Source organism: Gymnodraco acuticeps, unplaced genomic scaffold (genome assembly GCF_902827175.1).
Source record: "Gymnodraco acuticeps unplaced genomic scaffold, fGymAcu1.1, whole genome shotgun sequence".
Classification (NCBI taxonomy): Eukaryota; Metazoa; Chordata; class Actinopteri; order Perciformes; family Bathydraconidae; genus Gymnodraco; species Gymnodraco acuticeps.
In genome coordinates this window covers 1-14,448 of record NW_022990669.1, presented here as the reverse complement: position 1 = coordinate 14,448, position 14,448 = coordinate 1, and the positions used below count along the sequence as shown (strand labels likewise).

At 41.1% G+C, this 14,448-nt stretch overlaps 1 protein-coding gene across 1 annotated transcript; it reads right to left on the bottom strand.

The window, feature by feature from the left end:
• Nucleotides 1-9,250: 9,250 nt before the first annotated feature.
• On the bottom strand, nucleotides 9,251-14,224 carry LOC117555018 (golgin subfamily A member 3-like; the record flags this gene model as incomplete). The annotated part of the gene is given in 3 exon segments (XM_034229668.1): nucleotides 9,251-11,048; nucleotides 12,138-12,304; nucleotides 14,060-14,224. Coding segments are annotated over 3 exon segments (516 nt in total), but the record flags the coding sequence as incomplete, so codon positions are not given.
• Between the last annotated feature and the right edge of the window lie 224 nt (nucleotides 14,225-14,448).

Genomic DNA, 14,448 nt, shown 5'->3' with positions numbered 1-14,448 from the left:
CCTTTACGGAGCTTTTACGGGAGATCGTCTCACCGTAGCTGTCAATCTGATCAAAAGACTCGTTCAATGGCATTAAAACGAGAAAAAACGCGGCTGAATCGGTTAATCCATAATGTTTCTGTGGAACTGAAACAATTATTTATAATCCATAATTCCATTTGTATGTTGTATGCTAACCACCTGAGTTATCGCAGCTTCCGGTTTTGGCTATGCGTCAGTCTCTCACACACACATTACCAAATAAGGAGTATGTGGGAGTTCCCCTCGATTCCATTGGCTCTGACGGTTAGAAAGAGATGTCAATTAGCAAAATCGAGCAAGGGGTCCTTTCCATTAAAGGCAGCTCATTGTGGAATAGCCTCCCAGCCTGTCCCACTCTCAATAGCTTTAAAGGTCAACTCAAACAATGGTTGAGAAACAAACAGATGTGCGATCACCGCTAAATGCACTTTAATACAGGGGTATCTCCTCTTGCACTTTAGGTAGCTCTTGTATCTTCTCTTGCACTTTATATATCGTAGCTGCTATATTGTACTGCCATGTGGTTAATGCTTATGTATGCTGCTCTTGCTCTCTTTCTCTTTCTGATATATCATGTATTTATTTATATTTATAAATGTCATGTTCTTATATGTTGTATGTGAGGGACTACGAATGGAAATTAGCTCAAAGCTCAAATCCGGCATATTTACATTTGAAGCATTATTTGTCTTCAGTGTTCATCAATGTGCATTGTCCCAATTCAAATAAACGATTAAAGGTAGGGTAGGTAATTCACTTCAGAAACACTTGTTATATTCCATGGAATGCTCTTAATATCCCGATAGCAATGAATAAATTAAATGCTTTGACAATAAATACATTAAAAAAACGTCATCTGTGGAAGCCGTAGCGCTGTAAAAAGCACGACCAATCATCTGAGCCGGCCCGGCTAAAATAACTGGATGGCCTACCTGCCTGTCAGCCTTCCATCTCGTGCACAAATTTATCTCGTGCCCTCATTGGTCATGTGCGCGTTCGTGTGTGTTGGAGGAGGGGCTCTGTAAGGAAGTCTGAAGGAAGGAGCAGATTTTTTTCGGTTGTTTAGGCCCATTCCCAAACCGCCCCCTACACCCTACCCCTACACCTACCCCTCCGTTTGCGCGTTCACGCGGAGGGTCCGCCATATTTGCGGCTTTCACACCAGCGCTTTTCCCTTTCTAGCTCCGAGCGGGAGCTTTTCTGGTTCAGCTCCGGTTTCCCTTTTCTGCTCCCGCTCTGTTCACACCGCCCAGAGCCCGACTGGTGCTGCCGCTGCTGCGTCATGACGTTACGGCGCTCACAACAACAACAACAACAACAACAACAACACCAACAACAACAACAACAACGGGGAACTGCGTCGGGTCGATGATCGTGTTGTTTTTAATCACACGAAGCCAGATTAAATTAAATAACGACTTCTCCAACCTTATACTTTTCTCCAGAGTGCCGTGGTTCATTGTTTATTAATGTGTTTCTGCGGCATTTACCGACCGCTGCAGTGTTGGCTGCTCTTCCACGGGAGTTTTTCTCCTCCGTTAGCTCCCGGTTAGCTCACACTGCAGCGGCCCAGGGTCGGCGTCATGGGGGGTCATTCGCGGGCCATGCCCCCCCAAATGAGTCACTGTGCCCCCCCAACGCAGGGTGGGCAAGCCTTATTGCCACTTTGCCGTTTTTTTTATTTTTAATCATATAAGTTAAAACGTTTCCACCAAAAGTTTTTTGTGTGAAATACATCAGAAATAAAGAATACACATTTGTATTCTTTATTTATTCTTTATATGAAACACAGCCTGAGGTGTGCTCACTGCTGCTCTCTGATTGGTGTGTTGCTTGACCAATGACCCCGACTTTTGTTTTGTTATCATTACGTGGCTGTGTGTTTAGATGAAAGCCCAGTGGCGATCTGTCCATCTGTTATACTGATTATACAGTAAAGCCATCGAAAATAATATGATATACAGTACAGTACAAGTACATGGGTCTCTGTGTTTCATTCAAGCTCGGCTCTCTGTGTGTGGCACGAGCGCATTTTGTCAGTGCGCGAGCGGTAACGTGGAATATTGTTGTTAGCATCTGGTTAGCTAGCTATGCTAACGGATATAAAGAGCTGTTTCTACACCAAGGTGGAGGAGAGTCCTCTCCTGTCAGACTGAGAGGATCTTATAACGTCAGCTCAGTGAGGTAAGGACTCTCAGTGTTTAGATAGTTCACTTTAGTGTAAGTTATCTCAGTGGGTCTCAAACGGTTTGGTGACCATTTATGTAAACAAGTATTTGCGAGGAATAGGCTACCTTTATATGATCATTATAGTCATTAAAGAATAAGAGAATACATGAAAAACGGGTATGACCTACTATAGGACAATAACACAAGAATACCATTTAAAAGGGGAGTGATTAGTAAAATATCCATAAAGAAAAAGTAAATCTGTACAGTTCTGTTTCATATGGATGTTGAGAGATGTATCCATAGATCTCTTCATTTTGCTCTCAAAGTGCACCAGATTGATGCTTTTAACTTCAATATTTTAAAAATAATCTTCCCGGGGGAGCATGCCCCCGGACCCTCCTAGAGGAGGTTAGGTCCACCCCCCACCTAAAACATGTTCACATGGATAGGATACTAAATACATTTGCACACTTTTCATATGGTGGCCTATGTCCATATGTTTCTGTTTTGGTGGTCGTGCCACAACCGTGCATGTATGCACAAGTCATAGGTGCGCTGTACAATAGCACTACACCCCTGCAATGTGTGTGAAAGACAATAAACTTTACAGCATGTTTTTTTTAATTGAAGTTGCGTTGGTGTTTGTGTGTTGGTTGTTGACGGCAGTATGTGCCCCCCCTTGGTAAATGATTGCCCCCCCATTTGATTTGTTCTAGAGCCGACCCTGCAGCGGCCGCTCTAAAGTATTCACTGTCCGACTCACACAAGCAGCTGATACATATCCCCAGTTCCCCTTAGCCTAAGTCAAGGGTGCCCAACCAATCGATCGCGATCGACCGGTCGATCGCGGGGAGATTCCCAGTCGATTGCGAGATGTGTCTAAAAATAGAATAACAATATTCTGTTTTATCGTTAATGTCCTATAACATAATCTTCCTGTGCACTTGAACGCATCAAAGCTTTGTGATTGGCCGGCGTGACCCCATGTGTCGGGGCGCGGCTGGTGGACAGTGGGCAGTGGGCAGTGCACTAGTTCGCTAACGTTGTCCGTGTCAACAGGAGTTACAGTCCGCTCACACACAAGACCGCAATTATGGCAGAAGCAAAACATATATAATTTTCACTCCGAGTGGGAGGATGTTTATGTTTGTATCTATTCCAATTTAAAGTCCATCTGTCTCATCTGCAATGCGAGCGTGGCTTTATCGAAGAAGGGTCATTTAGGAGCGGCATTTCAAAACTGCACAAACGCTACGAGACGGAATTCCCTCCTAATTCTGCCCTACGCTCCAAAAGGGGAGGGGCCTGAAAGGACAGCTAAATGCACAGCAGTCCATTTTCACCAGGCCCAACAACAAGAGCAAGGCTGCTGCCAGAGCATCTTATCGTGTCAGTCACGAGAAACACATGAAGTCTTTCAAAGACGGCAAAGTTGTGAAAGAAGCATTCCTGGAGGCTGCCGACGCGTAATAAAAATAACGGTAGCATTTCAACAGGTTTTTGATATGATAAAAACTCAAGTTGGATACCGTTATTAATCAGCTGTAAGTTTGAGTTTGTTTGAACTTATTCATTATAATTATTGTACAAAATGGTATAAGAATGCAAACTTAAATTGATTATAGTCTATTATCAATTCAGGTTAAGAAACTAGTGTTGCTTGCATCCTATTTTAAAGGCATTTCTTTTTATAATCTACTAAAATGCATCAAAAAAGGGTTTGATTCTATTGATTTTGTCTTTTTTATTGCACTTTGACAGCAGATTCCTGTGTAGCTTCAGATCTGAGTTGTCTTATTAGTAAGCCTCATTTATACTTTTGTAGCAACACTATTTTTATATAATGGCAAAGAAAGGGTTCAGAGTCTTTTCTTTTTTTCCTGTGTCATATGTGGCAGCACTGTTCAATGTTTCTTAAACATTACCCACTGTAGTGACGTGTGAATAAACTCCAACTCTGTATCAACAACACTGTTGTGTAACTTCAGTTAAATACTTGTGTGTAGATTAGAAAGAGGTAAGATAAAGGATCTGCAGTATTTTATGAAGTATTAATCGTACAAAGGTCAGTTTTATACAAGTAGAAGTGTGTATTTACCTGATAGGCTGTCAGTAATGGCTACGCCTCTCTATTTGGACTGGTAGATCTCGGCAGACTGGCAACTTTAAAAGTAGCTCTCGGTTCAAAAAAGGTTGGGCACCCCTGGCCTAAGTGAATGTGTCTCAGTCTGAATTGACGCTGTTTGGCATCACAACGCTGTTATGAACGTTTCTCTGGTATAAAATGGGTGATGTTAGCATAGCAACCGAAGCTAAACTGACTACTTGCTATTGCTATCCTATTGGGGCATAAACAGTTTTCCACAGGCACATTTTACCGGCGTATTTTTATTATGATTCTGCTTGTGATAGTCGGACACGACAACCTGCCCATGTATTGATTCCATCCGATAGCTGCTATAATACAAAACAAAACGTCTGCCTCTCTCCACAATGATCAATAACAGTGAACGGATGGTCAAAGTAAGGTACAAATAAACAGAATCACACGAAGCCTGGTTAGTGTTGCCTGACTTTATAAAGTGTGTTTATAAGCACTACTGCTTGTAGGCAGGCATGACAGTCGACCCATGTTCAGGGGAGGTGGGTTTAGTTTCCTGCACGCCTCGACGAAGAGAGACGTAAGCGACGCCACCTCTTAGCTCCGAAGCTCTTGCCTCTAGACCGACAATTTTTTGGAGCTGGAAGTGAACCGGATTCCGAACCTAAGAGGCGGCGCCGCTGCAGTGTGAACAGGAAAAACCGGCACTTTTCAGGCTCCAGCTGAAAACGCGTTGGTGTGAAAGGGGAAACTGAGGGGGCTGTTCCAAAGTAACGAGTGTGGAGCGGTGTGGAGGGGGAGTGGGCTATCAAGCCCTCAAACAGCGAGTCTGCAGCGGTGCTGACTTGAGACCTTGAGACCGGTCTCTCCCTGACCGGAGTTACGCTGTGTGTGTCCGTCAGGAAACACGCTGTTTACAAGTAGTTCCAGCAAACATCCACTGATAAATTGCGATGTTAACAACCTCATGATAACCTCATATGTTTTTAATTTAGGATCATACCAGTAGCGTGGCGTGGGAAAAAAATTAGGGGAAGCCAATAATACGTCCTTTCTTTTGGGTCGGGGGTGTGGTGGTCAATGTAATAACGTAACCAGATGAGTGATTACAGCACCCGGTATCATTTTACACACATTTGTATCAGATGCAGGACTTACACACGCCTGTTATCTAACCGACAGGTCCGCACGCACTCTCCAGCCGAAACTCTAATAAGCATTCATTCACAAACTAAATCAGGAGACCTTTCACGTTTTACGTCCGATTCACTCCTTTTTTCCTCGCTGAACACAGCTCCAGTTTGGGCATTGGCCTGTCATCAGATTGTATTTGTTGTTGCTGCTGTAGCGGAAGTTTAGTACAATAATTTTTTATTAAATACTCCAAATCTCCACCCTCCATAATTGCACTTGCTTGCTACTTTCTAACAGCGGTGAGAATGGTGCAGTGACGCTATCTATCTTCTATCGATTAGATTTATGATTAGAAAATTATAAAAGTAGGGTAGACATGTGGATATTATCCGACTGAACAAAACTTGCATTTATCTAACAGGTTAGTTTTCCACTGACCTTATTTCGAGCTATTTTCCTAAATCCTATGGAGGGATATGATGAATTGGAAATGGGGGACCCTGATGTAAACAATCAATCAATCAATCAATCAATGTTTATTTATATAGCCCAATATCACAAATGTTACATTTGTCTCAGTGGACTTTACAGTTTGTACAAAATATCAGTATGACAATACGACACCCTCTGTCCTTAGACCCTCACATCGTACAAGGAAAAACTTCTGGAGAAAACCCACAGTTTAAAGGGAAAAATGGGAGAAACCTCAGGGAGAGCAACAGAGGAGGGATCCCTCTCCCAGGACGGACAGACGTGCAATAGATGCCGTGTGTAAATTGAAAAGATAATACATTTGCAACATAGGTAGTCCAAATGTTTGGAAATGCATGTGTGTATAATAGGAAGATGAATCCACGAGGATATCCATCCAGGACCTATGATCCAGGACCACAGCCACGACTCAAGATCCAGGGCTCGCGATCCAGGACAGAGGAGCGCAGGATCATCCATGACTCCGGATCCCGGCGTATATAGACACCAAAAAGAAAGACATTTGGGGAAGCTGGGTTAATCGGAACATGAGAGTACACAGGTATAGACAAAGAGAAGGAAGAAGTAAGATGTCCCCCGACAAACTAAGCCTATATCAGCAAAACTAGGGGCTGGATCTAATCAGCCCTAACTATAAGCTTTATCAAAAAGGAAGGTCTTAAGCGCACTCTTAAAAACGGATAGGGTGTCTGCCGCCCGAACACAAACTGGAAGCTGATTCCACAAATGTGGAGCTTGATAAGAAAAGGCTCAACAAGACGAAAAGGCTCAACAAGACGAAGACGAAAGTCTTTCTCTGGTCTGCATCCCCTTAACAATTGTATGTTTTGAGCTGTACTGTACCCAATATACAAGCTGTTAATAAACTTTTCAATCAATCAATCAATCAATCAATCAATCAGGGAAACATGCGCAGCTTACTTCCGGATTTTAGGACGCGTCACTGCAACACTGCAGGGGTACAGTGCTATTTTTTATAAGTGGGGGGTGGACCGAACATCCTTTAGGGGGGTCGTCGTCTTCTCTCGGGGGGTCCGGGGGCATGCTCCCCCGGGAAGATTTTTTTTTAAATATTGAAGTTGAAAGCATCAATCTGGTGCACTTTGAGAGCAACATTAACCCTACCTTAATAACACCTTAAAGGGGACAAAAGGCACTGGAGAACACTCATTAACACCCTTTAATGAAGCAAACTAATGCCTTAACTCACTCAAATAGTCGTTTACTTATTAAGGTGAAACGAATGTGCGTAGAGTTTTAAAGGCTGCGGATAGTCTCACCTTGATTCTGGCGCATTGCTTATCGTTTTATAGATCTATTCTCATCCACCATCTTTGTTTGTGACGTAAAGAGTGTAAGAGTCACGTTTCTGAATCGGACACTGAGTGGATGCAGTCACAGCCAATCGGAGTCTGATTCAGAGGGTTGCCTGTCAGTTCTGTTGTTATGTGTACTGAAACGAGAGCCGGTATAATTCCTCGCGTGAAAACAAAATAAAAATTGGAATACGTTATTTTAGTGTCTTAAAAGTAGACTGAGTTATGAAGGGTTAACGTTACATCTTAGGATAATTTTTAGTCATGTTCTGTATACATACTAACATATAAGGGTATACTTAGTGTGGTTACTCCATGTTTACTAGCTATAACATTAACGTTACATCACTCTTTTTCACTTCTTACTCAGTCAGCCAGAGTGCAGATATCATCATTAGATTCACAAACCTGAAACATCATCCATTTCTTCACTGCTGGTGATGACATTGTTGTCAGCTGCTGATACTGCTGCTGCTGCAGCTTGTGGCGCCGGCTGCTTCGATGACAATAACTTTCTAATATCCATAGCTGTATACAGTGGCGTTTTTATATGTACAAAAGTGGTGGGGCACAAAAAACTTAGATGTCTATATATAAGCTTCTGCAGTGAGGTTCATGGCTGGTGAGGCTCTGACTCTTCAGGTTTACAAATATTATATTTTGACCTAAATCAAAATATCATATTATTTTCAAAAGCTTTTTTTGTCTGATGCTTCAATTCATTTTAAACAGACAGTTCAACAAAAGGATACCCAAAAATGTAATTTTATCATTTAAATATTGAATTGTTCTCTCTTAGTAAGATCCCATTTTCAATCAAATTGCAGTCTTACCTTGACATGAAGATGAAGTCCATTGGCCTATCCTTCTGGACAAAAATCTCCATTACTTTTTTGTAAAATTCCTCCTTATGTTCTTGTAGTTTCAAAAGTCTATCATAAATCTGATCTAATCAATAGATTTATGATTCGAAAATTATAAAAGTAGGGTAGACATGTGGATATTATCCGGCTGAACAAAACGTGCATTTATCTAACAGGTTTGTTTCCCACAGATCTTATTTGGAGCTATTTTCTAAAATCCTATGGAGAAATATCATTGCTTTTTTGTGGAGGGAAGCCATGCGCAGTTTATTTCCGGGTTGTAGGACGCCTCACTGCAGCTCTCTCGTCTCCTCTTCACACACCACACTTTTCGCGGCACACGTACTTACAGCCAATCAGCTCTGAATTATGTGAGATGACGTATGGTGGGGATGGCAGCACTATGCCCCTATGGTCATTATTTTTTTGCCACACACATTAAATAGGACAATACTCTGAGCATGCGCAGTGTAGTTTTTACAGTCACCATTGACTTAAACAGGGAGAGGGAGGGGCAGGATCGGGTTTTGTCCCACATGGCTCAAAACAGCTCAATAGGCACACACTGTAGACACTAATTAGAAGAACACAGACTAAAACAGCAATGTACAGACGAATCAGATGAATAAATATGATCTTAAAATATATTTTATATATTTTTTAATTTATCTTTTGCATTTTTTTGTAATCATTACTTTTAATACTTTCTGCTGACACTAGGTGGGGCTGTGCCCCACCTGCCCCTAATGACCAGTCGCCACTGGCTGTATAGGCTATTAGCTTAAAACTCGTCAGGCACTAGGAAGGATCACTTCTTCTTCAGGGCAGGCTACGCAGTACGCAGGCTAATGTCCCACAGTGGCTGCCTCTCTGGTGGACTCCGGTACTGTACATTACTCCCGAGACGTTATAAAAAAAATTATATTTAAATACAATTTGTTTTTTTTAAGTGAAACATCCGGGGCTTTTCAGAAAACATCCGGGGCTTGAGCCCAAGTAGCCACCCCCTAGCGCCGCCACTGGTCCTTACTTTCAAATTCTAGCGCACTCGAGCTGATTTCTCCATTCTTACCTACCCTACCTTTAAATGAAATAAAATAAATATCCTTAGTTACTTTCAACAACTGGAAATAATTCAGAACAAAATATAATTAAGGATGAATAGTGCAATTTTATGATAAATACAATCACATCTCCCAACACACATATTAAAAAGGAATGAATCAATTCCAATCTTTAAAGAAAAAAAAAAGCAAATACAGCAGCATGAGCGCAGGTGTTATTCCACACTACCCAACGTTACAGTGAAAGGTAGTCTGGAAGATAGAGTCCAATCTTTTTATCAGAACACAGTTTTTCATATATATTAGTTGCCTTAGTAAGCATTCTCTTTAAAATATTTATTGTCCCTTTTGGAAATGTATACGCATACAATGGTGGTAAAAAAAAGAAGTGTTTTAAGTGTGGGAATGAGCAGCTGCAGCACAGTTGCATGCAGAAAGCTTGTGTACCATCCAATGGCCTCTCTGCATTCACATAATAGTGCAGCTGTACAGTTTTGCATTTTATATTTCATCTTAGTTACACTATTAAACAATTATGGATTTACAATCATACAAAAAAGAAGAATGTATTCATATATTAACCTCTGGAAACAATTAACTTAGCCCAAATACCCATGAAACAGCCATACAACAAGTATAACATCCGATTAAGGGGTTGTCTTTTCTTTTTTGTAACACATTATGTACCAAATGTAACAGAAAATGAACACGTCTGATTGCACCTGTCAGGAGGAGTAGCGTTTCTGCTTCGTCGTACAACTTTCTCTCCACGTCAGTTTTAAATAATTTGAACTTATTTTACAATTCTTCAGTAAGGGTTTGCACACATATACACGTTAACATTACATCTTGCACACACCCTCAAACCCAGTCAAACCCACTTAGTCCTTTACAGCATATTACAGATCGCTTAAGGCTTTTTTTTGCGTACAAATGACTGCAGTCCATGCTAGACAAAACACCCCCATATATAACTGAGATGAATGGTTTTAGAGTTGAAGAACCCATGCTGATATGGTAACAACAAATGTTTGAAAAACACTGCATTAGAACAAGCGGAAATACAAAAGAACAAACCACAGTTTTGCATGACTTCGTGATGTTTTAGCGTAGAAACCCTTGATGTTTAACCGTGTCAGTTAAATCATAGATGACCGACTTCACTCACACAGGCACACAGAAATGGAAGAACAGTTCACAGCCAATCTGGAGACAGACTCACGGGTTGTTTCTGTCACCAAAAACACTTTCTCAAATAATGTCAGCCGTCATTAAGCAGCATTCAAAGCCACTGATGTAATATTACCAGGAGGATGATGACTAAATACTGTGGAACAAAAATGCAGACTCACGAGGAAGAACTAGCCCAAACGATTACTTTAATAGTCTTTACTAGACCATTTTGGTATCCATCATAACACAACTCAAGATAAATGATCCTCTCGGAGAGGCTGTCAGATAATTTCTCTTTACTCTAAATAAATAAATGTGACAATAAGCGTAAAAAATATAATAACTGTCAAATAAAAAGCAAAGAATAAAGCTATGGTTTATGAAGTATTACTTTGCGAGAGCACTTCTGTGCTGATGGGAGAACGCCAAATGTTGGCAGCAATTGTTAAGAAAAGAGAATCTTCAAAAGTGCCTTTGTGGATAAAACTCCACGCTTCCTCTAATGGCCTGAGAAAAGTTCTTCTGTCATCACTGCTGCGGCTCTGCTTCATTGCTATTGTCCACCAGCATGTTGTTTAACGGCGTTGGTGATTTGGCGACGTTGTTTTCCAGCTCCAGTTGAGCCTCCTCTGCGTTTGTCCACGAGCTCATGGACTCATGTACTGTCACCGTGTGCTCTTCCATCTGCTTTTGGAGAATGTCCATCTCCTCCCTGGGGAAAATAAACAGATTCATTTTCATAGTTCCTTAGCACTACTTTTGTCATTTTACATTCATATTCTATTTAATATTGAATACTCCATTCTTACACAATAATATCCTGCATTATATTTGTTACTGGAGATTTGTATTTCCACATGTATATATATTTTTTATCTTTTTAATGCTATTTTATTTCTATTTCTGAAATATATTGGACTGTTTATTTCTGTGTCTTAGTTTCTCTTATGTACATTGCCTTGTGTTTTATTTTGCTGCTGCAACGCAAACATTTCCCAAATTGCGATTAATAAAGTATCTACCTATCCACCCACCCACTTATCCACCCATCTACCTACCTATCTATCCACCCACCTACCTATCCACCCACCCACCCACCCATCTACCTACCTACCTATCCACCCACCCATCTACCTACCTATCTACCTACCCACCCACCCACCCACCTACCCATCTATCCACCCACCCACCCACCTACCTATCTATCCACCCACCTACCCACCTATCTACCTACCCACCCACCCACCCATCTACCCATCTACCCACCCACCCATCTACCCACCTACCTATCCACCACCCACCTACCCATCTACCTACCTATCTACCCACCCACCCACCCACCCATCTACCTATCCACCCACCTACCCATCTACCTATCCACCCACCCACCCATCTACCTACCTATCTATCTATCTATCTATCCACCCACCTATCTACCTATCCACCCACCCACCCACCCACCCATCTACCTATCTATCCACCCACCTACCTATCCACCCACCCACCCACCTACCTATCTATCCACCCACCTATCTATCCACCCCACCTACCTATCCACCCACCCATCTACCTACCTATCCACCCATCTACCTACCTATCTATCTATCCACCCACCTATCTACCTACCTATCTATCCACCCACCTACCTATCCACCCACCCACCCATCTACCTACCTATCTCTCCACCCACCACACTTTATGTTTGCACCATCATACACCAAATTCCTTGTATGTGTAAACCTACATGGTAATACATTTGATTCTGTTTTTGATTTACAATAAAGTAGAATAGGAGGCTTACTTGAGGTGCCGTAGACAGTTGTGCAGGTTGTTGAGTGGCTCTTTGTTGACAGAAGTCGATGGTTTTAACAACTCATCTAACAGAGAGGCTGGCACTGGGCAGTCTGGGATCTTAACCGGTGTCACTGGGTTCGATGGGCTCCCGTCGCTCTTCAGCTCCATGCGCTGCTGCTCCAAACAAAAACAAATCACAGGGATGCCTTCATTCATTTATCTACTGCAGGCATTTCTTATTTGGAATACACTTATACCACTGGCCTTTAAAGGTCCCCTATTATACTGCTTTTCATCAATATATTATAGGTCTCAGATATATACAGAACATGTCTCTGAAGTGTTTGGCTCCAAACACCAAACAGATCATTGCAGCATTACCCATAATCCCCTCTGTTTCAGCCCTGTTTCCAAAGTGCTGATTCTCTGTCTGTTACTTTAGATGAAAATAAGGAGCCCCTCCCCACGCCCCTCTGAGAGAGATCTGGTTACAAAGAACTCAAAGGTGCTCTAGGAGGAGATTCAGGTGATAGGGTGGGGGGGGGGGGGGTTACCTTGGTTGGTGATTGGCTAATGGTTACACAAGACAACACATCGTTATGACAAGGATTTTGCATAATAAGTGACCTTTAAGTCAGAGGAGATGGTTAGGATTACTCATACAGGTACAGGGATGAAACTGCTAAACCATAACTGTTTATATTCTTGTTTTGTATTCTATTTGTGTATGTACATATATATATAAATATATAGAGATCATTCTCCTAACTTGCCTGTATATATTATATGAATGATTATATAAATTATTCAAGGTTAAAGTATGCATTGATATTGTATGTTAACAAATATTAAGATGATATATATTTTTTTTTAAAAAGGGAGAAGGGATTAAATAAGTGTAAACTTCTTCCGACCCCTTTTCGGACGTGTAATTAGCTAAAGCTTTGTTGTTTATTGATATCAGACAATGATACTACAGATTACTCAATTATTAATTAAATATTTCGTTTTGTTATTGCATTCATTTGTATAGTACTGTATCATGTCTGTATCATCTTTTGTTTCATTTGTATTTTCTTTGGTTTTACACGCTCGAAAAAAATAAATAAACTAAACTCATCATAGAAAATAATGAGTTGTTTAAAAACAGAGCCAGTGCTCACTAGTCCATGGAAAGTAGTAACACACTGAATATTTAACATCAAATAGAATGGCAAAGCCCTCAGGCCGACAAAATGAGTGACTTAACCCTCGAGCCTGACTTAACCCTCGAGCCTGACCGGTATATAAATAGGCCAAAGTTATTGTGTTATTGAAGCTATTACTCTTACACTGCGCTCTGCTGCTGTGATTCACTGACTGCAGGTAACGCTAGTCTCAGCCAGCAGCCAAGTGTTTGACAGATTTTAAGATAAGTAGCACGCCAGGCTAAATAATGAAACTGTATTTAGAGAGCTTTTGTTTTTGCTTGTTTGCAACAGTTTGTTATTAGCCGAGATAGTTCGATGTCTTTGTTAAAACAGCTGCTGATGGAAAATATCAAAGTAACGCTTTTTCATACTTGTTGAATTGTCTTTTTCCTTGTAAGAGTTTTATTTCACTTACTAACAAGTGTATGTCATCATATCGACTAACCTTTGAGATTTACTTCCTTGTACCTTAGGTTTGGTTTTTGGTGTGTCTTAAATCAAAACATCACTAAGTCATAGAAAGCCAATAAAAGCCTTGAACCTTGATAGCTTATCGATACTCTGGTCTTTAATAATTTAGCCCTGGCGTCTGCTTAATAACGGGTTTCAATACCCATCCATAACAACATTTGGAGAAATTGGTGAATGCAAGTACTTCATACGCACAGATATTAACAGCTGTGGCTGAAAAACTTTGTGGAAAATCACTAAAATGTTTTCCCCGGTGAAGCTGCCTTACCTTTCTGAGGCGAGTCTGCTTGAGGTCCTGTTTGAGCTGCTGGTTCTGCAGCAGCAGCGTCTTCATGCTGTTCCTCAGCTCCACCACCTTGGCCTGCAGCATGAACTTATCCTTCCTGGTGCCGCTCAGCTCGTCCTGCACCGACTCCAGCTCCACCTTGATGATCTGAGACCGAGAGGAAACTTTGTTAAATCATACACACTTTTAAAGAAGGGAAGGTGGTGACATTGAGGAAAATAATGAAGATATAGAATTTTAATTATCAAGATTATTTTATATTGTTTTGTTTATATTTGATATCATATTTTTCCTTTTATTTGTTATTGTTAATTATCTTTTACCACTTTTTAAAAGTATTTAAAGTATTGTATTATAAAGTCTGAACACAC